Source organism: Botrytis fragariae (genome assembly GCF_013461495.1).
Source record: "Botrytis fragariae strain BVB16 chromosome Unknown tig00000045, whole genome shotgun sequence".
NCBI classification, from domain to species: domain Eukaryota; kingdom Fungi; phylum Ascomycota; class Leotiomycetes; order Helotiales; family Sclerotiniaceae; genus Botrytis; species Botrytis fragariae.
The window spans coordinates 17,180-43,374 of record NW_023500991.1 but is presented as its reverse complement, the minus strand read 5'-3'; the positions used below and the strand labels follow the sequence as shown (position 1 = coordinate 43,374).

At 43.3% G+C, this 26,195-nt stretch overlaps 7 protein-coding genes across 7 annotated transcripts; 4 read left to right on the top strand and 3 right to left on the bottom strand.

Annotated features, from left to right (window-relative positions):
• Positions 1-3,299: 3,299 nt before the first annotated feature.
• On the top strand, positions 3,300-4,359 carry Bfra_003236 (uncharacterized protein; the record flags this gene model as incomplete). Its single annotated transcript, XM_037333646.1, has 2 exons — positions 3,300-3,843; positions 3,977-4,359. The coding sequence occupies 2 exons, from the start codon at positions 3,300-3,302 to the stop codon at positions 4,357-4,359; spliced, it is 927 nt and encodes a 308-aa protein (XP_037193733.1).
• A 2,023-nt stretch (positions 4,360-6,382) lies between these two features.
• Bfra_003235 (putative heterokaryon incompatibility protein) lies at positions 6,383-8,848 on the top strand (the record flags this gene model as incomplete). Its single annotated transcript, XM_037333645.1, has 2 exons — positions 6,383-6,551; positions 6,630-8,848. 2 exons carry the CDS (start codon positions 6,383-6,385, stop codon positions 8,846-8,848), a joined length of 2,388 nt encoding a protein of 795 aa, XP_037193732.1.
• A 3,645-nt stretch (positions 8,849-12,493) lies between these two features.
• Bfra_003234 (putative galactose-proton symport protein) lies at positions 12,494-13,033 on the bottom strand (the record flags this gene model as incomplete). Its single annotated transcript, XM_037333644.1, has 1 exon — positions 12,494-13,033. One exon carries the CDS (start codon positions 13,031-13,033, stop codon positions 12,494-12,496), a length of 540 nt encoding a protein of 179 aa, XP_037193731.1.
• Positions 13,034-13,950: 917 nt separating this feature from the next.
• On the top strand, positions 13,951-15,881 carry Bfra_003233ca (putative aromatic amino acid aminotransferase protein; the record flags this gene model as incomplete). The annotated part of the gene is made up of 3 exons (XM_037333643.1): positions 13,951-14,134; positions 14,208-14,766; positions 14,858-15,881. The coding sequence occupies 3 exons, from the start codon at positions 13,951-13,953 to the stop codon at positions 15,879-15,881; spliced, it is 1,767 nt and encodes a 588-aa protein (XP_037193730.1).
• A 673-nt stretch (positions 15,882-16,554) lies between these two features.
• On the top strand, positions 16,555-19,632 carry Bfra_003232 (putative thioesterase domain protein; the record flags this gene model as incomplete). The annotated part of the gene is made up of 3 exons (XM_037333642.1): positions 16,555-16,972; positions 17,123-18,035; positions 18,147-19,632. The coding sequence occupies 3 exons, from the start codon at positions 16,555-16,557 to the stop codon at positions 19,630-19,632; spliced, it is 2,817 nt and encodes a 938-aa protein (XP_037193729.1).
• Positions 19,633-19,709: 77 nt separating this feature from the next.
• On the bottom strand, positions 19,710-20,322 carry Bfra_003231 (putative feruloyl esterase b protein; the record flags this gene model as incomplete). The annotated part of the gene is made up of 3 exons (XM_037333641.1): positions 19,710-20,174; positions 20,227-20,240; positions 20,280-20,322. 3 exons carry the CDS (start codon positions 20,320-20,322, stop codon positions 19,710-19,712), a joined length of 522 nt encoding a protein of 173 aa, XP_037193728.1.
• A 76-nt stretch (positions 20,323-20,398) lies between these two features.
• Positions 20,399-21,512, bottom strand: Bfra_003230 (putative feruloyl esterase b protein; the record flags this gene model as incomplete). Its single annotated transcript, XM_037333640.1, has 3 exons — positions 20,399-20,889; positions 20,949-20,982; positions 21,429-21,512. 3 exons carry the CDS (start codon positions 21,510-21,512, stop codon positions 20,399-20,401), a joined length of 609 nt encoding a protein of 202 aa, XP_037193727.1.
• Positions 21,513-26,195: the final 4,683 nt, after the last annotated feature.

Genomic DNA, 26,195 nt, shown 5'->3' with positions numbered 1-26,195 from the left:
ATAAAAGCACTGCCCTTCATTATTCAAATTTATTCTGATGAAGATGGACATGTCTCTTTTCCGTTTCAGCGCGTCAATGAGCTGTAGATAACTACTCCCCGTGGTTTACTGCAGTCATAATTGTGCTTAATACCGTATCTTTAACATGAGATTAAATCAGTACGTAAGTTCAAGACGACGGAAATTTGTTATACTTCCATTCCTGACTTGGTCTCGATGAGCCACTCTTGCAGAGATTGGTAATAGGCACTCGCACCCTATAGACATGTCGTAGGTCGACTACCTGTCAAAATACAAAGGTGTATCTGGGTCAACCCGGCGTATGCCCAAACCTGGCAGACGCAGACTATATCGTGAGTATGTTAAGCAGGGTCACACAAGATTGTAGAGTGCAGGCTCTTGCGCGGTAAAACCTACAGCCGTCGCTACACTATGAATTTCTGATCACGGAGAATTCCTTCCTCTGAAGTTGCGAAGTTGCGAAGTTGCGAGCAGATAATTTTGCTCTCTGGTATGGGAATCAGGCAATTCGAAGCAGATGTGGACTTTGGAACGCCACACACCACGCAGAGAACGGTGCGTGTTGGCTCTACGAGTGTGGATGAGTGTCTTACCAGCTCGCTGTTTTGACAGGCGATGCACCTCATCCGAGCTCCGATGGTCAACATTGAAACTTAAAGTATTCGGGACAGTGAGGTACCTGGCTCAATATTAACCTGCGCCAATTTCAGGAGTACTTCTCATTTCATTTTTTTGGTGGATCATCACGACCCATTCTTTCTGGGGCATTGAATAGATGCCTCACTCTCTTGTAATGTTGCGTACTCTGAGATACAACTAGCAAGATGAAATCAAGCTCATGGGATCTTATAAGCTCATTGCAGTTTCATGATAGTATAATTTAAGGTTGTATCGAGCTGGTAAAATGTGATCAAAATTTGGATACATCACAGGAATCGGCTCTACTCTCATTCATTCCTTGGTGATTTTTTGAGATATGGAAACATTATAGCATTCATATAAAACAAACTTGAACTGCGACGGCCTTGAACTGCGACGGCCTTGAACTGCGACGGCCTTGAGCTTTGTAAGACCTCCACCTTTGGTATATTAAAACCTAAACTTCCCTGACCTTGGTAGCAACAGTTCTGTCCACCGAATGCCTGTCCTCGGGTCATCCCAGAGTCATACAACTATCAAGATTCCGGAAGGAACCTCGTATTTTGAACACAATATTTTTGAATGTCTACCGGAAGTTGCCTCTGATAAAGGACCTGACACCAGCTCCCCAACTACTGTTCAAACAACTCCTTCCTAGTTTCCCTTTCAACCTTCCACACTCTCTTCTTTTGTCCTCTCATGAGTGCATCATATTCGATACACATGGCGAGGGCACTCACTTATGTTTTTATTCAGGATTGTGTTAGCAACTTCACCAATCTTAAGCCCGTCATACCTCGGGGCTTCCTCAGAGATGAGATCAACATCTCTCCACCCTAAGTAGCCTGCTCAATGTGGAATGCCATCTGCTCTAAGCTTTGCCTCTTAATCCCCGCGTACTGTTCAATAATATAATTGATTAAAGTTTAATGAAATAGTTGGGCAAGTGTAGAATGGTTACAATATTTTACGACAGAGCCCAATTCGGCACATGTATAGACATAAAGAGTTGTAACTTGCAGTTTCTGGCTTTATAATTCTTAAAAAGGGGTAGAGTGAGCCTGCCACCAAGTATCAAGCACCGATTGATCTTACATATGAAATACTACTGTTTACTTGCGCCAATCAAACTTCATCTCATTGAAGTACTCTAAATATTATTATCCATTCAAACTGTCGAATGTGAGGCCAATGCATAGAATAGCAATACTAATGAGGTTTTGAATTAGAAAGTATGCCCTCGCCATCATTTTCTCTACCCACCTTTAGGCAGGAGCTAGGTGATGATGTCGACGACAATTCTGCTCACGATTTTGAAGGATTCTTTGATAATGTCAGAACCCATGCTGAAGGAGGTTCGAGGCTTCTTATCGTTTCCAGTATTGCTTGGACAATCACGACAACTATCCTTCCTGCTTTATCTTGCTTTATCTTGCTTAGATTTCCCCCAGACGAACCAATTTTAAGTGTCCAGAAATTCTGATAATCATGGGCTTAATGTGGATCTTCCAAGCGTGTTGAAAATTTGACGTGAAGTTTACTCTACAGATAAGAATCAGCATATTGAGGTGATGTGGAAATAGTTGATGAGTGGGAGATTACTCAAGTGTAAACGAAATACATTTCAAACTAAGGGATGGTGCGTTATCGCTAGGACTGACGTGGGCTAGGTTGGACGTCTTGACGATCAGCTTCCCATTGCGATGAAATGGGTAGCAATCCAAGGGTTGATCCGACCTGGTGCCGCGTGCAGGGAGGACCACAATGCATACATCTGATTATCCATTATGTGACGTAAATCCGAGTTGTTGGATATACTTCAGATCTCTTAGCTAAATTCAGATTTCGGGATGAGACATTGATCCTCGAATCGATGCAGCCATACTTATCATACTTACGAATATCATCCCGTATCAAAGAAGCCCTATCATCATTTATATCTCAGATAAAGTATTAAATCAAATTTCATATACCAAAAATGAGCTGGGAGTGGTCTTTAGTCATGACTGTAGCTTCAATTCGTGAGAAGAGTGAACGACTCTCGTGTTGAGAAAGTGATGGAAATTCTCTCAAGTCATCTCATTCCAAGATAAAATCAAATGAGCAACAAACGGATCAAACCACAAACTCACACTTTATTTTCCTCATTTATATTTAGTGATCATTGCCCTTTACATCTGAAATCCTTTAACGAGTTCAAGTTCACCTATTTACTACTTAACTTAAGCCATCAAGCAGGAGGCGTCGCCGCCAAAATATGCCTAGGCGTGTGCTACTCAAGCATATATCCGATAACACATCTCGGTATCCCCACGAAACCGATTGGCTATTCTGAATTCTGCGATGAAGCTAACCTGATCTTTCCACACTAATTATAGCCTATATATCAACCTATAGAATATTACTCACGGCCCCCACAAAATTCTAGGCCTTTGTTTCGACTCATCATCCAATAGCTGTGGGTGGGTGGGGCAGAAAACAACATCCTTCCCCGCATTGTCTAAGCCATTTACATCACGCGTAACGCTGTAAGAAATTATAAGAGTCGACTATTTTATCGAGCATTCCTCTTTCACGATTATCTACATTGATTTCAAGACGAAATATTCATTTTCATATAACCCAACATACAGAACAGAATGAAGGCGTCAGAGCGAGCAATATGCAAAGTTCGATTACCAGTCTATGAAGAGAATTGCAAAGAGCTCGATCCCAGTCGTCAATCCAACTTGAGGTTAAAATGGGCACATTCGATACATAAGCTATTCTTCACAGATGAAAAGGCTAGCGATCGTAATAACGTCCGCAATTTTGATTTCCAATTAAATGTCGACGGGTCTGTGGAGAATCGTTTCCAGAACCAACCAGCTTCATTGATGACAACGATGCAGTATCCAACACGCTACCAGCTTCCGGAAGCTATTTCAGACAGACTTAATACCACCGAAGAAAGAGTCGCGCGTGCAGAACTCTTCGCATTAGGTAGTATTTTATACGAAGTTATCTTAGGCCACCAGCTTTTCCATGAAGTAGATGAAGGTCTAGATAACGGCAGGGAAATCCAGAGGCTCATTGCTATAGGAAGCTTTCCCGAAGATCTTTGGAACCTACCAATCACTCCAAAGATCCTAGGATGCTTGTGTCCAGGGTTCATACAAGAAATGTTAAGTCTACGCAAGAAAGGTTCGTTGCTCATTTTTATTCGTGTTGTATGCCTACATAATATTGTCCTCGCTCCTATTTGATCTCTTACATAACCTTTGTGTCCATTTTATACGATATACTTGTCTAACCTTTATTTCTGTTATTTCCCAAGTAGGAATCGGAAGCTATATTAAAAATCATCCTTACCGATTTGGGTTCCAAGTTCTAGGTGGGGCTGTTACCATTGCGTCCGTCGTCGCAGTACCAGTCCTTGGAGCAGTTGGATTTTCAGCTGCAGGCCCTATTGCTGGCTCCACAGCAGCAGCTTGGCAATCTAGTATGGGCCTTGTCGAAGCAGGTAGTATTTTTGCGTGGTGTCAAAGTGCCGCTATGGGAGGTGCTGCTGTAGGTGGAATCATCGGTGCCGGTGTGGGTGGGGCAGGAATTTTGGCTGGCGCTTCTAGCCTGGGTGCACTGGATGGGGCAGATTTTGATAATCCTGAACTCAAAAAGAGGTTTCTGATAGCTTGGAATCATGAAATGAGAGCAGAGTAGAAGGAGAAGCATGTAGGACGGCTCCAGTGTGAAACAAACGAAGGTGAAGAGAGTCAAAGTTAAGCTTGAACTGAGAACAATGTCGTTTTTGGTGAGAATTTATCAAGAGAATTGTTAGGCTTTCAGATCTACGTATCTTGTATCTCGAACAATACAATCTGCTGCACTTTTTTAACCCCAATCTTCCAGTTTGATATGATGTTTGATAACCAAGTCTAGTGAGCAGGTGCGCCTTCTTTCTCAACTAAAATCCGCACCATGATAATTACAGGCATCGAACTCTTGTACCAGATACGGCCAATTAGTTTAACACTGATTCAATGTCGTCCAAAGGAACTCTTCACACGCAAGGGTCAACAGTCTCCGACGCTATCTCAACTGTCATATGTGTACTATCAAACTTGTGTCTCGTTCTGTATTTCGGATTTGCAATTATTTTAGCCCGAGATCTTCAAGGCCCCTCATCTTGATAACCCATTGTTCAGATGTTGAATTAAAATCCCATTTCATCAATTCACCACCAGCAGTGCTCTTACATTACATCTTGTCATCATCAGAATTGGCAGGTCATATTGCTGAACGTTGTTGAGGAATATTTGAAGAAGATCTCATTAGTTTGATGATCGAATCTAATTGAAAATCTAAAACGAAGCCAATATTCAGATGGAGTTCATCAATTAAAGCTCTTCGTCGTTGAAATGCAGTCCAGACTGTTGAAGACCTTCGAACAAGCAAGCCACAGGCTCCTCGAACCAACGAATGACATAGACGGTCATCTTTGTCAGAGGCATTAGTGCTCAATCAAATGGTCTAGATATCTTTGAAGTACTTCATCTCGAATCTGATTATTGACTCATTGCAATGCATTCGTGGCCAAGCATGATCCGGGTCCTTCAAGTCTTTGCGTACTCAAGAGTCGATGCAACCGCATCAGGATTATCTATAAAAGGGACATAAACAAGTCGCGGAGATACCTGAGAATTATTGATGCACCTATTATATGTCATCTATATTCATCAATTTCATTGGAAGACATTCCTGATCGGGGACAATCTTCAAATGCAGAAAGTCGATCTCGTATCAGAGGCATTCAAGAAACATCTTCAAATTATCGCAATGGAGAAAAACTGTTATCTCATTTGCTGATCTAGAGCTGATTGAAACCTATTTGCTATTGGCTTTTCAGCCTCGAGTTTTATCGTGTTTCATACCAAATTCGCGATGAGTGCAACTCCCAACTGTCTCACACTTGTTGACATTGGTACACTACTAAGAAATTATCCCATTAACAAACATTATCCCAAATTTCTGAGACTTGATGACAGTTAAAGTTGATGCTTAATTTCATTCCTGCGCTTTGCAATCAACCTAGTCCATCTCAACTTTGCGGTAATTCGAGTTCATGATTTCCCACATGAACTGGACCTGGAATAGCCGCAAGCATATATTATCTCATCATCTGAGTAGTTGTAGACCACTAAATTTGATGTCCTCCGTCTATTCCTGGCTACGAATTGAAGCGCAAATCCTTTCTTCGTGTGGTAATCCGAACATTTGGAATTGATGCAAATCAAGCTTGGGATATTTAAACTGGATTACCGCATTCACGGGAAATTTTGGTGTCATACGGATACCTAAAGGGACCTGGGATTGGTGTTTTTTTACTTCATCCAGGCTTTTTATTGATGCCATAATATTTTCTCGTGTCGACATCAAGCAGGAAATCATGATAACCTGAGCCCTAGAACACGAAACGAGAATTGTCCCAGCAGAAAACCATTACCGGATTATGTTGCAGCCTTCTATTCGATAGATAATATATAGCCGAAAAGTCTCCACTAGAATTGTCGTTTCATCGCACTACCATCCAATCACAGTGCTGCGATATCATCTTCAATTCATGGAAGATGATATCAGCGCTAGTATCAAAGTAGACGGTTTACATGCCCCATTTAAAAGAGTGCCTAGATCAGCGGCTTCTACAAGTATCGCATCCAAGCAGTCATTACACATCAATCCCACCATGGCGTCCGCGAACACCAAACCTAAGTTAATAACGCAAACAAAAAGAGAGTCGAAGCCCGTCACCGTCTGCTTTGGCTGTCCCGAGCAGGCCTACATAGAATTTACAGTACCCTCCTCGTTCGCGAACGTAAAGAGCATCACATTTAAAACCACATCACACGATCAAGGTAAGATAACAAGAGAGCCTGATTTGGCGTCGAGCCCAAAAATTCAGATGCCAATTAATTGACAACAACGTATCTAAGGCTTCAGCGGCGTCGAAGATCAATATCGCGGTACCTATGAGCAATGCTGCAGTTTCTTTGACGGCGTTATCACTACTCCTGAAGGCCATACTCGCAAGCGCGGGCTGATCTGCACAAACAGACATGCTATGATTGAACCCTTTACGCATGTGTGTACGTGGCCAGATGCGGAAAACGAGGAATTCCTTACGCAGGTGTTGCAGGAGATGAGAGAAAATGATATTATACAAATCATCCCCAAAGCGCACTACCGGGCCTGGAGAAACTTCGTCCTGGAAGCGGAAATTACTATCTCAGGGGAAAGTAAAGAAAGCCAACTGGAAGAAATGGGCGGAAAGAAAATAGACGGGTCGATTCCTTCACCACTTACGCTGACTGCCGAGGATTTCTACGTTCCTCTGAATCAATCACTCAGTGAAATTAGGGTTCTGCGTCTCCAACCGGGTCCCCCTTCAACCAAAATTTCTTGTACGCTGTGGCACCTGAAGCTCAAATGTGAGTATCCCTCGCAATTCGAGGCTCTATCGTATTGCTGGGGCAATCCCAAGCATACCAAGACGATTCAATTGGCCGGCCGCGACATTCAAGTCACATCGAACTTATTCGATGCTTTACATCGATTGCGGACTGATGATGGCGTGACTCAAAATCTTTGGGTGGATGCTCTCTGTATTAATCAGAAGAACCTAGAAGAGAGGTCGTGGCAAGTGCAAATGATGGGGCAAGTCTATGCTGCAGCATCTCGGGTCATAGTTTGGCTGGGAGAACCATCGCTAAACTTTTATGCTGCGGAAGTTGGACGATTGTTCAAAGTATTCGACGAAGAAAAAGATGGTATGAATGATGACTACACTACAGAATCTCCGGATATAGAATACCTCTCTCAAGAGGAGCTGAGAAACACAATCCCAAAGTATAAGGGAGTCCGGGTCTTCTTTGAAAACGTATGGTTTAGTCGCATCTGGGTATTGCAGGAAGTTTTCAATGCTCGCAGAATTTTGGTGCGGTGTGGCGATCGAGCATTTTCTTGGTCATTAGTTCTGAAAATCAATGAAAATGTGCGACGCACCCTTTCAGAACCAGCGCCACAGTATCACAAGGCTATGCCGCCGCTCTTCTCTAGTCTCTTTGCACTAACAAGGCCAACTCAAGTCCTAAACGATAATATATGCAGTAATATATCCACGCGATTTGGATACGCACCACGAGCTCCCACTGAAAATATTCTCGATCTTGTGGTAGCAGGATTCAGCTTAGAAGCTACGGATCCCCGGGATAAACTATTTGCACTGCTTGGTTTTATAGGACCAAAGTACCATCATCTCGATGTCCTTCGGCCGAATTACGAGAAAGATGTGGCGATCGTATATCGCGACTTCACACGCTGGTGGATTGCTTCCCATCGCTCACTTCGTATACTTTCTGCAATCCATTGCTCGAAAGGCAGAACGTGGCAGAAACTATCTGCAAATGCGCCCAGCTTCCGTGGCTCCAAGCGTACGAGTTGGAGTTTGTGGTACGACGGAATGAGTGCATGGGGTCGAGCCACTTTAGGCCTTTCACCATTTGTAGAAGGACCAGGAGCATCGGGAAGCAAGGAATTAGATACTTCCTTACTGTTGAAAAGCAATGGTAATTCTCTCATATTGAAAGGTATTGTGCTCGGCATTATTCATGATATCGAACCCTTTCCATATGGAATAGCCGCATTATATAACCAGGATCCATCTGCTCCCTCAAACTCACACCGCGAACACTATGAACGGGTCTTTGATCCTTTAAATCAACGGGCAATTTTCTCTTCAAGTTCTCAGGGTGGGCTGGAGGTACCACTTGAGTCCCCGATACCTCCAGTTGATTTGGTGTATGATCATATATTTACTCATGAGTCGTATGCTCGGAAAAACGGAGGAGCTCTAGAGTGTCATCCACGGTGCTTTTTCAGGACTGTAGATCAAAAGTCTGGGATATGTCCAAATGCAGCAAAGGAGGGGGACTGTGTGGTTGTGTTGTTTGGAGGAACGATACCTTATGTTGTGCGGTTCGTTCATGATATCGAAGTTTTGAATAGATCAGAAGATGGGGGTAGCGAGCTTAGTACGAGTGACGTTCTTAGAAGACGGGTAGAATTTGTTGGGGAGTGTTTCGTGGATGGCTATATGAATGGAGAAGCAATACAGGAAAAGCAAGACGAGGTTGTGGAGTTTGAGTTGGTGTAGTTTTTTTTATTTGAGAGGTCATGACTGCAAGAAACTTTGTGTCTATGTATCCTGACGAGTTAGCTGTTGTACCGAATTCAAACCATGGAAATGAAATCTACTGAACTGACATCCAAATCAAGGCCACTACATTACCAAAATATTACAAATTTTAGCAATTCCTAGCTGAAATGAACAAAATTCTACTTGGAGATCAAGAAATTTAGACGAGAAACGTCTCTAGCATGTATGTATAAAGGGCATAACATTGAGAAGATGAGCCTGAGCTTTCTCTGCTGAGTTTGCTCATTGAGATCGAAGTGAAGAAAAAATGTTGGAATAGATAGAATACTTGGAGCAACAGAGAGGCAAAATTCACAGGTAAACTGATTGAAGATTTGATTCTCGGATTTGAAGCAAGTATTTCAAATTTTCCACAAAACCGTTGTCCACAACTCTGATAATAAAAGTAGGAATTGCGCTGACGCGCAGGGAACCCCGTTATTTGTACTCACTATGTATTGACTTTGGACAAAAAACTTGTTCCTCATTAAATCATGGTGGATGCCTTTCCACTTTCGACGACTCTGTCGCTTACGACATCCTCACCAAGTACTCCCACGGATATTCAAGACGCCTGGAATATCTTCCAAAAACAAGATTGGTCTAGAAAACACATTCAGACAGTTTGGTTAAGCCCCAAATTGAGTCGCACTATTCATGAATTGGAAATGTTTATGAGTAGCCTAGAAAAAATCTTATAAAGAGTGAAGAAATCCAGGTTTTGACGATCTAGGTTTTCTGGAAATTCTGAAATATGATATCGTCAGTGAATAAAGTAGATATTAGTATAGGACCGGAAGGCTTAACTATTTGATCGATGAAGCCCCAACTAAGGTTCTCAGTGTTGAAGTCAATTAGAGGTTGAATATTCAAGGAATCATCTCCCAACATTGGCCGCTGATGGCTTTTAACCAACATGGAATCCTGCATGTGCTGGGCGTGGTATTCTGGGTCTTCAGTAGATTCGCTACTGTCCATCTCAACCGTTGGATTTGTAGCAACATTAGCCTAACCCTCTATTGATACTGACACGGAATTTTTAGGCCACAAGTCCAAACGATAAGCCACACTATGGGCTTTTTGTCTTAGTCGAGTGATAAGCATAGAGTGATATGACATGATGGTGGATCCTTCAAGAGCAATCGAAGCAAGAAAGTGAGTCTTGACATTGATTTACCACCTCGAGATATGGCCTTCCCGACTTGGAAACCAAAGTAGATGCTTCCAAATGATGATGAATTGTGTAGATGTAGAAAGTGGATATTGCGTATAGTGCTATATATTGAGTGAACCAAAATCCGTGCATCCCAGATGATCGAAATGAGATTTGTGTATTCGAGAAAATTGAAGGTTTACCTACAGAGCCTTATTCATGATTAAACTATTAACTAAAATCAAGTTAGCTGAACATGTTTATAGGAAAAGAGAGATATATACCTGTATCAATAATAGTTAGGGTTGAATCTATACATTTATCAATGAAATTTCTTGAAATGTCGTCACTGTCAATTGACCTGATTTTACCTAAAGTGGCAAAATCGTATAATAAGAACTGTCAAGTAATAAATATTTCCACCTGCGCGTAAGATAACTTCATCACAGAGTTTTGTTCTACTCAGAGGTTATCTCGTGATGTTTTCGCTAGGGTAATATTCACTCATATCGTTGCAATTTCTTTGTCGAATGCGCCAGCATATATTGTGAATTTGGTAGCTCACGAACCAATCTATTGAATACGATTGCTTCTTCCTGGACTTCACCAAGCAGGCCTAAATTTTGAGGAGTTTGGCCAACGTGAGTGGATAACAAGTCGACTGAGAAGCTCAAACCCCGACCCAGTAGTAAATCACCCCATCAAACCAGTCGAATTTTTCGCGAACAAGTATGAAAACGACAATGATGTGCGCCAAGGTCTCCAATATGATACCCGACTAGTCCGTTCCTTTCCCCTAACCCTTGAAGAAGCTCATCAGCAAGATCATCAACAGATTACTCCAAACAAGTTGGAAGGCTTCTGCCGACACAACTAAGACTGGAGCCAAAATAATCATCATAGCCGATCCATGCGGATCTGGAAAATCGACCGTTGCAACTGCCTCGGCTCAAAAACTTCTTTGCCCTCCCATTTAAGGCGATACATATCATAGCACCGAAGCACACGAAAGAATGAAATTTGGAATTGAACTCACGGATAAGGATCGCTGGAGTTGCTTACAACGTCTTCATCAAGTCTCAATATACAACGAGAAAGTGGCACTTTCGCATACGGTGGTTGTTAGCTGCTCTGTCCTAAAAAGTATCTACCGCGATAGGCTGAGATACACAGCAAAAGCTGATGTCGAGACCACTTTCATCCTGCTTTAGGTTGACGGGGAACGTCAGCTACGAGAGCGTGTGGATCAGTGCGTAGATCATTACATGAGCTTGCGAATGACTGGGGGTCAGATACAGATTTTTGAAAACCCAGAGATCGATGAGAATATTTTACCAGTGGATGCGACGAAAACACCTGCGGAAGTACTTACAGAGGTCATTGAAGTTTTATCGTTGTGATGGCGGAGAACATAAAGTCAATAGGTACCTAGCATATTCGTGGATGATTCATAGAGGTCAAGTAGTTGAAAGGAAGAGATTGATTCAAGTAGAGTGAATAAATACTATTTCAAAGATTGCTTGGTAATGACAACTATGAGTTTTCAGGGTGTACGTACTAACTATCACTCATGAGCGTAGAAACTAAAGGTAGAAGAGGGGTACTTAATCTACTTCTCATTGTAGTTAAGTCGCACACTCCCCTTTTGGACCATCCCTCTCTTGTGCCTTCTTCTTATACCAAAACAATCAAAATTACAATTCTTGAATACTTTGTGTATCCACAATATTCAATAAGATTTGAAATATAGATCATATGTATAAATTTAAGCAAATTATAAGATTCCCGGATTTCTTAGGAGTTTTCAATGAAAAGATACAAGCAATATGACTTGAGATTATAAACGAGAGTCTCTAGTTTATAAATATAGGTAATTGATCTTAAGTCATCAGACTACCGTGGTATACTAAGCGATGGGCGAGATAGCTAGCCTTTAGTATAAAAATTGGATTTTCCTCTAAATAGTTAACTCTTTAGACAGGATTTTATATCAGAAATCAGGATCTATAACGTAGGTTTTATGTTATCTGTACTCTTCTCATACAAACAGAAAGAGTATACCGATATGATCGAGCTTTTTTCGGGTAAAATTTCGAAACGAGATGCACTTAGCTTAGCGATTTTTTTCTGGCTCTCAATAAAAACAAAAGTCTTGCTCTTTAAAAGGCTGATCTTCTTAAAGATCGTAGCTCAGAGCTGGTAACGTGAATCGCAACACATGAGAAATATATGACTTGGAAACCTTCTGTATTGTTACACAAATGACTTGGAGTCTCTTCATTTATACATCTTGATTGCACAAATTCTTCTATTTCTTTTCTATCGATGAAATGTGATGAAAATTGGCATTAACAGATCATCTCGATACGATATCCGTGCATCATCTACTAGCAATCAACTCCTTACATCCATCCATTGCAGCTCTGTCCCGTAGCTTGGTTACTCTCAACTCAAGACGATACAGCCACAGCATTTGCCACTGCCGGCTGCGAAACTTCCTGCTTCTTTTCTCGCTCATCGAACAGATCCCGAATGTGATTATTTAACCAATACCGATTTAGTGACTCGGCGTCCAGGTGCTTTGCACCGCTAATATAACCCAGGCATTTGTTCGGCCCAGCACCGCATCCGCATTGAAAAGGCTGCACCATATCCCACTCCGAGCTGGGATAGAAGAATGTGAGATCACCCCCAACCTCCAAGGGTCGATTATCCACCACACGCACTTCGAGTTGATTCATATCAAACACTAGACTTGGGTCGCAGGAGTGGTTGCAGAAGACGAGGTCTGAATTCAATTCAATACGCGAGTTAATTCCCGTTGCGACACTGGTATATGTATGTTGCTCCGTAACCGTTGCGGAGGCCATTTTGGCAAAGAGAGCTCCGGCAGGTAATGAAACAAGTGACTTTGCGCTCGAGCTGTAGGGTTGGTCACCCTTAATCACCTCGAGCCGGTCTGAGTGAGTAAATTGAGGGTTTTGAGACATAGTAAGTATAGATGAAGTGGCTTTTCTGATGTGAGGTGAAAGAGACTGAGAGACGATATTACTTCGTAGTGATGTAGATAGACTATAGTTTGATCTAAAATGAATTTTGGTTTCCTATAACTCTTCTCCCCTCTTTATATATTATTTTCATGAATGCGGCAGGCGAAACAACCCTCTTGAATAGCGTAATATGTCCATCTGCATGTGAATTTAACAAAGTTACATCACACTACGGACGATTCAGCTGAATGACCTATTGCCGTTCCCACAAAATGCATTCAGCTGAACGATCGACATCAACTCAAGCTTAGTAGGTGGAGTCATTGAACCTGATTTTTGGAGGTGCATATAGGGGAAAGAAAGCTTACAACTCGTGCGGACAAGAAGTATGCAGGTCCGACGCTAGATGCACATACCACAAGATGATAAATTACAAGAGGACAAATCTGGTTTTCATAGCGTCGAAGTTGCATACCTCCTAGCCGCACGGATGTTATGCGCTTACTACTCTCAGTTTAACGTTCAGCCGCAGCGACTCGCCCTAGTCCCATCATTATCCGGCAAAGCATCGGTACGTAGGTCACTTCAGCTCTCTTGCTGGATCTAATCTTGGGAGCGGTGAAGCTTCGAATTGATCGGTGGACTCTCCGTAGTATTATATTGTGACTCGTGATATGCCATATGCTAGATGCCAAAGGATGTTCATGTAGAGTGGCGATCTAAATAGATGATAAGTAAGTAATCTAAGAGTACGAGATTTCTGTTTCTATTTGCCAACTCAAAAATTAGACGATCTTAAATTTATAACAGCTCGTTGTGTACTTATGAAACGAACTTGGTTTCAAATTCACTTCTCACATCGCCTGTCTCGTCTATCTACTTCGTGGTTTGGTAGCCCTCTCGCTCTTCCCCTAATCATGCTTAGTTCCAATTCTACGGGATCACGTGATGATGGGAAGTCCAACTTAGCTCTCGCTACTCCCAGGCCACCAAGCGACCTCACTCACCACTTCTCTCGAACCACCCAAGCAAGAAAGCCGAGCAGTACCAAACAATTTTATTCGTATTTTGACATCCCTAGCATTGGAAATTTATCTGCAGGTAATATCACTATCTTCATCTTTCTCCATGATTTCCATCGTTCGATCACAGACACTGTAACTTACTGTTCCAGGTTTTCCTGACGCCTCATTCTTTCCTTTCGACACAATTGAAGCTCAAGTTGCTCGGCCAGCTCGATTTAAGCTTAGTGATATCGACGAGGAGACTTCAAATACCTCATTACGAGTCATTATCCCTAACATATCTAAGTCGACAGACTTAAATGACGTGGTTGATGTAACCACGGCTCTCCAATATGGCACCGCGCATGGATACCCCCCTTTACACTCTTTTTTAAAGCAATTCACATGCCAAATTCTCCATCCAAATATCCCCTACCTCGGTGGCCCAGAGATTATCCCCACGACAGGCAGTACGGATGGATTCTCGCAGCTACTCGAAGCATTCACTAATACATGGAGTGAAGGATATGATGTTGTAAAAGAGAGACAAGGTTTACTATGCGAGCAGTTCACCTATATGCATGCGATACAATCGGCCGAGCCCCGAGGGTTACAGATCGTGCCTGTGGAGATTGATGATGAGGGGATCGTTCCATCTGCGCTGGAGTCTGTTTTATCATGTTGGGACGAGAGTAAGGGCAAAAGACCCCATCTGCTTTATACCATTCCGTAAGTAAATCCTCCCCCCACTGCCTAGTCATCCAAGAAATTGAGATTACACTCTTCGCTTCTATAAGATCTCTATTCTAATAGAATGAAGCACGGGTCAAAATCCTTCCGGCTCAATCTCTCCCCTCCATCGCCGTCAAGCCATTTACTGGATCTGTCAAAAATATGATGTCCTTATCATCGAAGATGACCCTTGCTTCACACTACAATACCCGTCGGCTACAAGTCTTGAACCTTCTTCTCGCTGTCTCCCTCCGCCAGAAAATCCAAAAGAACATCCATTCTTCAAATCATCCGGGTCTCCATTTATCGATAGCCTGGAACCTTCGTATCTCAATATTGATACCGACGGTCGAGTCGTCCGGTTGGATACATTCTCCAAGACAGTAGCACCAGGCTGTCGACTAGGCTGGATTACGGCACAGCCTGCCATTATTGAGTCGCTCCTACGAATTACGGAAACATCTACAGGGCAACCATCAGGATTTGTGCAGGCGATGATGGCCGGATTGCTCATGGGTTCCCAGCCAGAAGAGCAAGCAGAATTTGCGGGGAAAAAGTCTCAGAAAGAGCAAGCGTCCTTCACCGGCTGGAAAGTCGACGGCTGGGTGCGCTGGCTGGAGGGCTTAAGGGGACGGTATGAGAGCAGGATGAATCGAATGTGCAAGACGCTGGATGATGGACGCATGCAGCTCCCACCATTCCCGGAGGGTTTTAATAGTGGAGCAGCAATCCCAAACTCCGATTCGATGTACACCTTCCGCTGGCCTCGTGGTGGCATGTCCGTCTGGATTCGTATGAACTTTGAGACTCACCCGCTTTACCGTAAAGTCCGCGGACTGGAACTTTCGAATGCATTTTGGATGATGATGCTCCAGAAACCCCACCGGGTCCTAGTCACACCGGGCCACATGTTTAGCCCCACAAATGCGGTGAAGGAGGAGGAAGGGTGGAAATATTTTCGCCTGTGCTTTGCTCCAGTCACCGAAGATGAGGTCGAATTGTCTTCACAGCGGTTTGTCCGCGCAGCCCACGCGTTCTGGATGATCACCAATGAGCAGCATATTCAGGAAATCCAGGCCGTGGATCCACAACAGCTTTTCAGCTCTGATTAGATCAATAGTTCACTTTACAACCATGTAATCCACATATTTGCCAAGTACCGATGATCTGATCTGCAATCCGCGTAGTTATTGTTCCACAATTCTTTCTCCACTCTACAGACTAGCCTTACCGCATTCAGAGCGGCAGAACCCTTACTGCATAAGGTTTGTGAGACAACAAACTCGCTATTTTCTCTGCCGTGTTAGCGAGCATGTATTTAAGTTCCGAGTATGACAGTGGAATAGAATACTCACTCAAGTCAGGTTAATCAGCGGTTGAGACATTGCGGGGTGACAAATGTATATTGGTAAAGAAAGCAAAATTGTGAAGATGACGTATCATATCCATGGTACCACGATGGGTTGCATGCTTGAACTCCCTGAATATTTTTCAGCTTCCGCAATCAATGATGTTATCTAGTGTGTTACCTTTTTGCTATTATTTTGAAAATATAAACCTCCGATTTTCTTTATAATTAGTTCTTTAGATAGATTCATTCTCACACATCTTCAGAGTCCTACACTTGTCACACATCCTCTATTCCCTAAAATCCCTCCTATTTACTGCGATAATATCACCTCTGGGTCAATTTGCTAATACCTTTCCAATAATAATTTTTTGGTATTGATTTGGTACACTCATCGCACCCAAATTACCTCAGGACACCTCGATTCGATCTCAAGGATGTCTAATAAAAATCTCCTTGGTCTTCTTGAGAATGCTGCCAGAAATGGCGCAGGCCATGCCAAAGGTGTCCTGGTATATCACTCCAGCAAAGAAGGAGACATTACCTTTTTGGGTTATGAGAGGCTGCTACTGCTGGCTAGACAGCTATCGAAGCATCTCCGGCGGCTGGCGGATGTCGAGAATAAAGTGGTGTTGATGTATTTCGCAGATCACTTGGAAAGTATTACCTGGTTTTGGGCAATTACGGCAGCTGGAGGTGTGCCATGTGTTTGCCCGCCGCTTGCAAAGGATTTTGAACCCCGGCGGGGAGTCGTTAAATATCTGAAAGGGCTGTTGAATGATCCTCTTGTTCTTACAAGTGAGGCTCTCAGTTCGGAATTCGATGGCCTGAATATCAGTTATCTGTTAGTAGTCGGTAAGTGTATAAAAACAAAATGTCTTTTTTCAGAGATGTGATCTGATTACTGTCGCTGTCCATTAAAGCTAATTTAACAGCACATTAAGAGTATTCACTCAATTGCAAATAATTCATCTTCTTGTTGATTGCTTTACTAAGGCTGTATAGATAAAATTGAGTCCTTGAAGTGTAAAGACAAATATGAATCCTCCATTGACGATAACCTCGATAAATCTTTACCAACTCTAGCAGCTCTCATGGTAACTTCCGGAAGCACCGGGAATCCGAAAGCTGTTTCTTTACGGCACGACCAGATCATCGCTGCCGTTAATAACAAGAGCACTCAACACAATACTGGCCAGGATGATGTTTTTTTGAATTGGATTGGACTGGACCATGTTGCCAACCTGACAGATATGCACCTGCATGCCATAAGTATAGGAGCACAACAGATACATATTGCCAGCAGAGACCTTCTCGCGAATCCCTTATGGCTTCTGGAACTGATTGGTAAGCATGGAGTCAGTATGACATTCGCACCAAACTTCTTTCTTTCCATGCTAGTGCGTAGTTTACAAACTTTGGAGAATGAGAACTCAAAAAAGGGACCGCCGGTATTCAATCTCTCTTCTCTTCGGGGACTTCTCTCTGGTGGCGAGGCCAATGTTGTTGAATCATGTGAAATTCTTTCACTTAAGTTGAGTTCATATGGCGCACCAAAATCTGTTATCCGTCCCGGCTTTGGTATGACAGAGACATGTGCGGGCTGTATTCATAACGTTGTTGATTGCCCGTGTTATGATGTGACACAGGGGGAGGAGTTTTGTACACTTGGTGACGCCAATCCTGGGGTAAAGATGAGAATCTCTCGCTATGATGGAACTATAGCAGAAAAGAATGAGGTAGGACTACTGGAGGTGTCGGGTCCTGTTGTATTCCGTGAATATTACAATAATCCAGAGGCTACAAATGCAGCCTTTACATCGGATGGATGGTTCAAGACTGGAGATGTTGGATTACTAGATTCAAAAGGAAGGTTGAGGTTAACTGGCCGGAACAAAGATATGGTTGTAATCAATGGGTATGTGTCATGCCTTTCCTCCTTCTTGCGCCCTTGCTGTAAAAGCAAAGCTTTTTGCTCGGTGTAACACATTTTACACTCTCGCGTAGCTTATTGCTGATTCCGATACAGTAACAATTACTCGTCTGAAAGTATAGAAGCTGCCGTCCAAAATGTCGGTATTCCTGGAATTACCCCTTCCTTCATTGCCGTCTGGGCGTATCGGCCGAAGAACTCACCCACTGAGACGCCTTGTGTCGCCTACCTTCCGACTCATCCGATGCAGGATACCCATGCTCGCATAAACACAGCTACCGCAATATCGAAAGCTGTAGTGAAATACTGTGGCGCTCGACCTTTTAAAATCATCGGATTACCAGGGACCTTGCTTCAAAAATCTTCCTTGGGTAAACTTTCCCGATCAAAAATCCGTCTTGCGTGGGAAGACGGCCTATATAATGAATATGAATACGGGGACACAGTCATTATGGAAAACTCTCGGAAGGCTATGGAAGAGAATGCAGAGACCAAGACTCAGAAACTTTTGCTCCAGGTCTTTCACGATCTTCTGACCGCGGAATCGAGTCAACTGGGAATCAACATCCGCCTTGAAAGCGAACTGTTTGAAATCGGAATTACCTCAATCGATTTATTAAAGCTACAACGTGTTATCCAAAACTCGATGCACATGGTTATACCAATGACAATATTTTTTGCGCATCCTATCATTCGTGATCTGGCCCTGGCATTGGATGCACTAAAGGAGGAAAGCAAGAAGGATAGCAACGAAAAGAAAAAAGATTACAACCCCCTAAGTGTCCTCCAACCAAACGGAACTAAGACACCACTCTTCCTAATCCATCCCGGGATCGGAGATGTATTGATTTTTCTAAACCTTGCGCGGTTAATCGATGATCGACCAGTCTATGCTCTTCGTGCGAGAGGATTCGATGGAGAGGAGTACTTCTCATCCATTGACGAAATAGTCAGCAGCTACTATGCTGCAATCAAGCGCGTACAGCCTAGCGGACCGTACGCTATAGCTGGCTATTCCTTTGGCGGAAGCTTAGCCTTCGAGATCGCCAAGGCGATACAAGCACAAAATGACACAGTACAGTTTTTGGGAGTTATCGATCAACCACCGCACTTTAAGGAGTGGGCACAGACTTGTGATTGGTATAGTGCCGTGTTAGCTATCGCAATGTTTATGGGTCTTATCAAAGAAGAATACATAATCACCGTTTCGGAGTATATCCGTCGAAAATCACACGAAGAAGTGCTCGATGTTCTCCTCGAGCAGGCCGACCCTGCTCAAGTGGCAGAAGTGGGAATGACTAGTCAAAAACTTGATAATTGGGCCAAATTGGTCTATCAACTCAAGGTTATTGGGATGGATTATGACCCCGTAGGTAATGTAACGAATATGGATGTGTTTCATACGACAGTCAACGATGAGCGATGGGGTTGGCCGTACGATCATATAGAGCGATGGAAAGAGTTCGTGGGAAGTCTTAAGTTTCATGCTGTCAAGGGAACCCATCTCACCGTGATGACCCCTCCAAATGTGCTTAATTTCCGAAATTTGATCAAGGAAGCATTGACGGGGCGTGGACTGTAGAAAATTTTTGTTTATGATTTATAGTGATTCTAAACATTCTGAGAATCTGAATCATACTCGACCCTATATCTTGAAATCTATTGAAACCCCGCGATCGTAAATTCATAAAGACAGCGTCTTGTTTGAAATATAGTCTTAAAGATGCTGCTGTGTCCTGCAAATTCACGGGCGACTGACTCGTAAAAGTATGTCGAGCTACCAGTTGGAATCAACCCGTCGGCCATTCCGTGGTACATGAGCACTTTACCCCTGTTTGAAAAATACTGGGACATGGCGGCGAAGTCGTCGGCAGTGATATTTCTAGGGTTTTCGTCATCGGCCAAGGAAACAAGGGAGTCTGTATAGTTTTGCCACGACCACTGGGGATCATCAAGCAACATGTCCTGGATGTACTGGAAACCCAGTGGTGCGGGCTCAGGACCAGATAACAACACATTCCATTCGCTTTCAGATCCAATTTCCAAGCCTGGGAACGTGAATTGACCGTTTATAGTGTAGTTCGAGTGTATGTTCTGTACAGTCTGCGCCTGTTCTGTTCTGCGCTGATGCAAATGTTGGTAGTGTTGCAAAGCAAACGATCCACATCGAGCCTACACTCGTGAGGAGCGCTAATGGTACCGTCAGTGGCACCGTCTAATGCATCGCACTGAGCAACAATATCCGCAGCGATGGAGGGATATAGAGAGGCATTGATGTGGTTGGAAGCCTCTTTGGGCAAATTGTACAATCCCACTTTCGCGATTCACGTCTGAAAGTGTGTCATCCACTATCCCGGAGCTCCGATGAGCAGGCCGTCAAAATCATCCGGGAAGAGCTGCGCATCTTTGAGGCCCTGGCGTCCACCTGTCGAACAGCCGGAGTAGTAAGGATACTTGATCTTGGATGCATCAAAAGTCTCAGTAGGTCGCTTGACGATGACAATGGTGCCATGGGTCGCACGGAAACCAAAGTCGAGCTGTTTTTCAGGCTGTCCCAGAGCCCAGGTAATGTTAGTCATGGTTGAGTTGTGTCCCATGTCGGTGGATGCGACTGCGAAGCCGTAGCGCACGCCAGCACCCACGTCAAGCCAGTTGATGACGCCCGAAAATCCGCCGTCGTCGACTGTTAGATAGCATTCGTTACAGGTGGTAATGGGCAAGAACAGTCTGAATCGATAGGAGGACGTCTCTGAGGTGATCACATTTACCAGTACAGCACAGGCGGCTGGCAGATCAGTAGGGTTGGTTGGAAATGCGGGATCTAGGTTTTCTGGAAGTTCTGAAATATGATATCGTCAGTGAAAAAAGTAGATATCAGCATAGGACCGGAAGGCTTACCTATTTGATCGATGAACCCCCAACCAAGATGCCTCTATCCCACAAATATGGAGAAATGATACATCTTTCTCTGGAAAAATCGAACCTAAAAAAATAAATAAATAACTTAGATATGTAGTTAAGAAAACTATATAGACGATCTTAAAACAAGTAATGGGATCAAGTGAAAATGGTTGATATGGTATAAACGTTCTGTGATGTATCAACTTGCAATTTGTATTGTCTAAATATATGGATCGTCATCGTATACGAGAAGTCTCTAGACACTCCCTTGTCCTTCCAATAGTTTATTACGAAAGTCAGAATCCCATGTGGAAGATTTTTTATTTGGACATCCTCATCCTGTTTTTCCTCCCTCGTCTATCTTCTGTCTATGTGCTCTCGTTTTTTTTCTCATATTCTTGTCCTCTACTTATTTCTCCGCTTCTTCTTTCCGATCTCATTGGACTTTCCCCTTCAACCCCTTCCTCCTTTTCCCACCACCTGTGTTCCCTCTTCTATAGCTCCTGGTTCTGTTTCTCCTCTTTCTATCTCCTCCTCCTCGTTCCTTCTTCCTCTGTCCATCATCCGCCTTTGTGTCCTCTTTCTACATTCCTTGTGGTTATATGTTCCGTCCTTTTGTCCCATCTTTCAGTCCCCTCCGATTCTGTCCACACTTTGCCGACTTTCTCTTTCCATCTATCCCCTTCTGTGTATTCTACATCAGTGTATCCTCGTCTTGGCTATTCTCTTTGTATATCCATCTCCTGCTATTTCCTAAAAAGAATTGTCCGATGAATAATCATCTCTATCTACGACTACAACTCTAATTTTTTTATCATTATAGTGACGGTGGCTAAAATTCAATAATCCTGGCCATCAAACCGTTCTTTGTATATCCACAGATCTCTCAGCGTCCTCCCTAGGTGATGATACGTGTGGTGTCAATAACAAAGAATTCATTTGGAAACAAATGATGGGTTGGATCAACGGACAGTTGGAGATGACTGTCCCACGTGAAAAGTGTCCCGACAAGTTTTCACTTGGTGTACCTGTCATATTAAGCTCTCGCATGCGGTAATTTGTATGTAGAAATTTAATAAGTAGGAAGTTGGAGCCAACATTCATCTTATAAATTCTCATAATTTCATCCTGCAAAAGCTTTATATTACTCAACGAAGACAGAGATCTTATATCTGGGGTGACCGAAGCTGTAGTAGGCACGGTATGAACAGAGATATTTGTATCACTGTATTTTGTGGATAACAAATTGTTTGTCGCTGGAGCTGCCAAATTTGAGAGGGAAGAGTGACCGACTGGAGCAAAAGCCATCCTTTCCGGCAATCAAGTCATAATGAACTCAGTACTAGGTGGGAATAATCACTGATATAGAAAGTAGATCCTCTTGGGATTCGATTTCGTACGTTTGGAATAGCCTGAAACAAGGGGTTTCCACTTCTGAAGGAACTTATGAACCAATACAGTCTTGTGATGTGGTATATATACATATGGTTGAGCATAAAAAGGGGAAAATATGAGAAGTTGTGAATCGTGGAGGTGAGTCAAAGTGAGGGGCGGAGGAGTGACTTTTGAGATGACAGATGTGGAAAATTGATAGTGAGGAGTGAAGGGAAGTGGGAACTTTGGAGACAGCCAAGATGAAGAGAGTGAAAAGAAGATTTGATGTGACTTGTGAAACAAAGGAGGTAGACGCTTGACATTTCGAGGCAGGATGGATAATGCGGGAATGAAAGAAGTGAACGATTGGAGTGAAATCTTGACTTGGAGGCTTGCACGAAAGGCTGGTGATAAAACTTTGGAGAGAGTGGAGATGAATTGGTGCGAGGAAAGCTTGGAGTGAAAAATTGAGAATTGAACCTGTGATTATCTAATAGCAATGAATGCTAATAAGTTGTGCAAGTGTGAAAGTTTGCGAAGAAGATTGCTGTGAAAGGCTGGGGTGAGCTACGAGTCTTGGCATCAAGGCGTGGCTTGATGATTTGAGAGCGCTTGTTGAAGGATCTCTGTCAAAATAATAAGCAACACTGTGACGTACAGACAGACGAAGCCTCAAGATTCGAGAGTACTATGTATGCTAGGAAAGTTGTGAATGTTGCGATACGCTGAAGGTTGGATAAGCGTCATGGTTCAGGAGTATTGTATATTCAAATGGCTGAGGATGTAGGAGTGCCGCATCTCTAGGAGTATTCCAGGTTCAGAAGCCAGGTAGAAGCAGAAGCGTTGTACGTTTAGTAGTGCTAACAATTCAAAGGGTCTGTAGATATAGATGTATTTTAGATGGAGAAGTCTTGTAGGCTTAGGAGCGACGCAAATCCAGGTGTATTGTAGACTCAAAGAGTGATATACTTAAAGCGCCGCAGATTCGAAGAGTTGTTGATTCGGAAACGTCTTGGATCTCAGAGTATTGAAGAATCAGAGTGATAGACTCAAAGTGCCGCAGGTTCAAAAGATTGTAAATTTAAGGGCTGCATGTTGTAAGGGTCGCAGATTCAGAAACGTTGTAGATGTAGAAGCGCTGCATATCGAAAGAGCCGTAAATTAATCCATGTCAATATAGGCGAAGGTACACCATCGAAAAAATGGAACCGAGGGTACCATGTATGCTGGGGATATTGTTAGTCTTTGCGTTGATTTCAATATTGAGGATTTGAACAGCGGACCTTACTTTTGGGTCGTAAAATTCAAGAAAAATGGCACCATGGAGGCGATGCAGCTTTCACAGTCGAAGATTTTGTATGTATTAGTGTGATCGGCAACGTTAAAATTCTTGTACGTCTCAAGTACTTGGAGCGTGTCGAAATTTAGAGGAAGATCTAAGTTTAAGACCGTATGTGTTAGTATGCTAGAGTAATAAGGTCGAGAGCTGTATGAAGGAAGATAAACGGGAGGGAGCAGCATGTGCTATCGGAAACCTCGAAGAAAAGCGCGGCAAATAAGGCCTTCGATGAAGAGGAGTTGTAATGGAGTCTAGAGAAGAAGGAGCTGCTAGGGAAGGCTTCGAGAAAGATAAGCTACAATAGAGTATGGAGGAAGAGGAGAAAGGTTAACCCTAACTTTCGATAATCTAATTCTTAGCTTCAAATTTAGAATAAAATATATGATTTAATAGAAATCATAACAATTAAAACTTGAGAATTAACATGATATTACCATATTTATTTGTTTTATTTGTTATTCAATTCGTGATTCAATTAATTGAAAGATTCTGGTGAAGACTTAAATGGCCAATTACGACCTGTTTTTTCTCTCACGAGTAGGGTGCGTACCGAATTAAAGCCCTTCTTTGTTGGTGTCGTAGGCATAAGTGACAATTTAAATCATTACCTCCAAGGATTATACTTTCCAAAAAACATAACCTCAATAACCGCTCGACCCCCCCTCTTGCTCCTCTCCTCGACCCCATCCAACAATATATACAAATATGACGACAAACAAGCGAAAGCTTGTCGATTACGATATCGATAAATCGTATAATGAGGTACCTGCCATCAAGATCGAGGCCATTTGTGGCTCTCAATCGATATTCGATAGTCATTCAACTGCAGCAGCAGATGGTAATCGCAACCTAGATAGGTCTGCAGATAGCGGTAATCGAAACTTGGGTTTACAACATCGAGGGAGTGACGACAATCCTCGTCGAGCCGACGAATTCGCGGAAGAGGGTAACAGAAACGCAGATCTGTACGGTGGAGGTCGTCGACCAAACAACGATCTGACCCGCGCATACAGTAGGTATGAGGGTGATGGTAGTCGAAATTCTCAGAAGGAAGAAGGCGGCGGTCGCGAGTGTGGTGGTTACAAAGGAGAGGGTAGTCAAAGCTTCGACCAGCATCAAGACAGGGATACCAATCGCGGGCTCTATGGGTATGAATGGGAAGGTAGTCGAAGTTTAGACCTGTATCGACCAGATTATGCCAGTCGAAAATCTCATGGGTTTGAAAGAGAGCGTCGTCAAAACGAATTTGCTCGTCTCTATGGTGGTTCACAACGAGAGGGTAATGGCGACGGCCAGGCTACGGGTCGCTCCAATCGATACTTCAAAAAGCGCGCAAAGGTGGCTACGGAACGTGAACGTTCTGATCGGTATAGCAACAAGGTAGACAGTTCCCGATCTTCTGGTATAACATCCACCGCCTTAACTTTGGCATCTACGTCCACCTCCACCTCCATCTCAACCCCTGCTAGGCTCGCCGAATCGGCTCACAGTCGCTTGGAGGTAATTAAATATTGGCAAACCTGTGGTACAGGACGTAGCTTCGGGTTCGGTAATACAACCTTGGCACCTGCGAAAGTTATCTCTTCACGGATGAAATTTTCTAGCCATGGTTGGAAACAAGAAGAGGGTTTCTTAATTCCTTTTTTTGCCGTTATCTTGAGACACCCCAAGGTATTCTATTTCACTACCGGTACACAGCGACCACCTGAGCTCGTGACTCGCTTTCAAGATGCCAACTCTGAATTGAAGGCTAGGTTTGCTTTTACGGTATGCAGAAGAGATATCGATCGCTCGCTGGACCCTCCCCTGGTATTTATTACAATTACATTGAAGAAAAAATTCTCTCACGATGTTAGGAAGCCATATGTCCTTGCAGATTTTGCGAGTATTATGGAATTCTTGAATGAATACAGGGAGGTATTGGTAGCCTACAGTAGTAGGGAAATGGAACCTCCTACTATTGATGTGGCATTCAAGACGTACTTGAAGGATCACCCGGAGCTTCCTCATCCACCCAGCTACGAGCTCCCAACGTCGTCTTGTGACACCGATAATGGTAGGGCCAAGGTAGAGGCAGATAACACGCAAGCTCCTGGTAATAGTACTCCTTGTGACGCCAATCCTGGTTGGATGTCTCCTGACATGCCATATCGTCCACAAACTCCCCCAGTAATCCCTTCCATGGGTAAGAAACCCTTGAAAACCCAGCCACTCGGTAATAGTTTTGCCCATCTCACAACTCAGCCCTTGACACTCTCCGCACCTTCTCCACGCTCGGAACGCCATTTGCCGGGTACCAAGGCCCCATTGGCTTCAAGTACTTCTTCAAGTAATCCTTCTGTATCCACACAACGACTATCACGTACGTCACCATCACCACCAACCCCTTCAACCCCTCAAATTCTTTTGGGTAATGGTGGAGGCGGTAATCTCAGTCATCTCGATAGTGGTAGTACCCACGGAGGCTCCAACCTGTCTACTGTCAGAGGTAATCTACAGCCTTCGTCACAGGCATCTAATTTGGGTATTAT